Source organism: Phaethon lepturus, unplaced genomic scaffold, assembly GCF_000687285.1.
Source record: "Phaethon lepturus isolate BGI_N335 unplaced genomic scaffold, ASM68728v1 scaffold23023, whole genome shotgun sequence".
NCBI lineage: Eukaryota > Metazoa > Chordata > Aves > Phaethontiformes > Phaethontidae > Phaethon > Phaethon lepturus.
In genome coordinates this window covers 1,629-1,919 of record NW_010530028.1, presented here as the reverse complement: position 1 = coordinate 1,919, position 291 = coordinate 1,629, and the positions used below count along the sequence as shown (strand labels likewise).

Sequence of the window (291 nt, the reverse complement as noted above, 5' to 3'; positions counted from 1 at the left end):
CCTGTGGGAGGACAGAGCTCGGCCTGGTGTCCCTGCCACCTCCTCCTGCCACCTTCTCTTGCCACCCCTCTTCCTCCAGCCCCAGCATCCTGGTCCCCCCAAGGGCCGTGTGTCTCACAGGCACCAACTGCTTCCAGCACAACAGAGCCAGAGGAGAGCCCAGGGCGTATAAATCCCCGTGCCCCAATCCCCGACAGCAGCCTTGGGATGCCGCCAGCCCCCACGGGTGCCCGCCATGCACTGACCGGTGGCACAGCTCGCCCAGACCCTCCCGCGGCCGGTGGGCACCCC

At 68.4% G+C, this 291-nt stretch overlaps 1 protein-coding gene across 1 annotated transcript in view; it reads right to left on the bottom strand.

The window, feature by feature from the left end:
• AGXT (alanine-glyoxylate aminotransferase) overlaps window positions 1-291 on the bottom strand; it is a 4,538-nt gene that overhangs the window by 2,721 nt on the left and 1,526 nt on the right. The window contains exon 6 of the mRNA XM_010284150.1: window positions 246-272. Within this exon, the coding sequence (XP_010282452.1) occupies window positions 246-272 (27 nt within the window). The remainder of the gene's footprint in view (window positions 1-245; window positions 273-291) is intronic.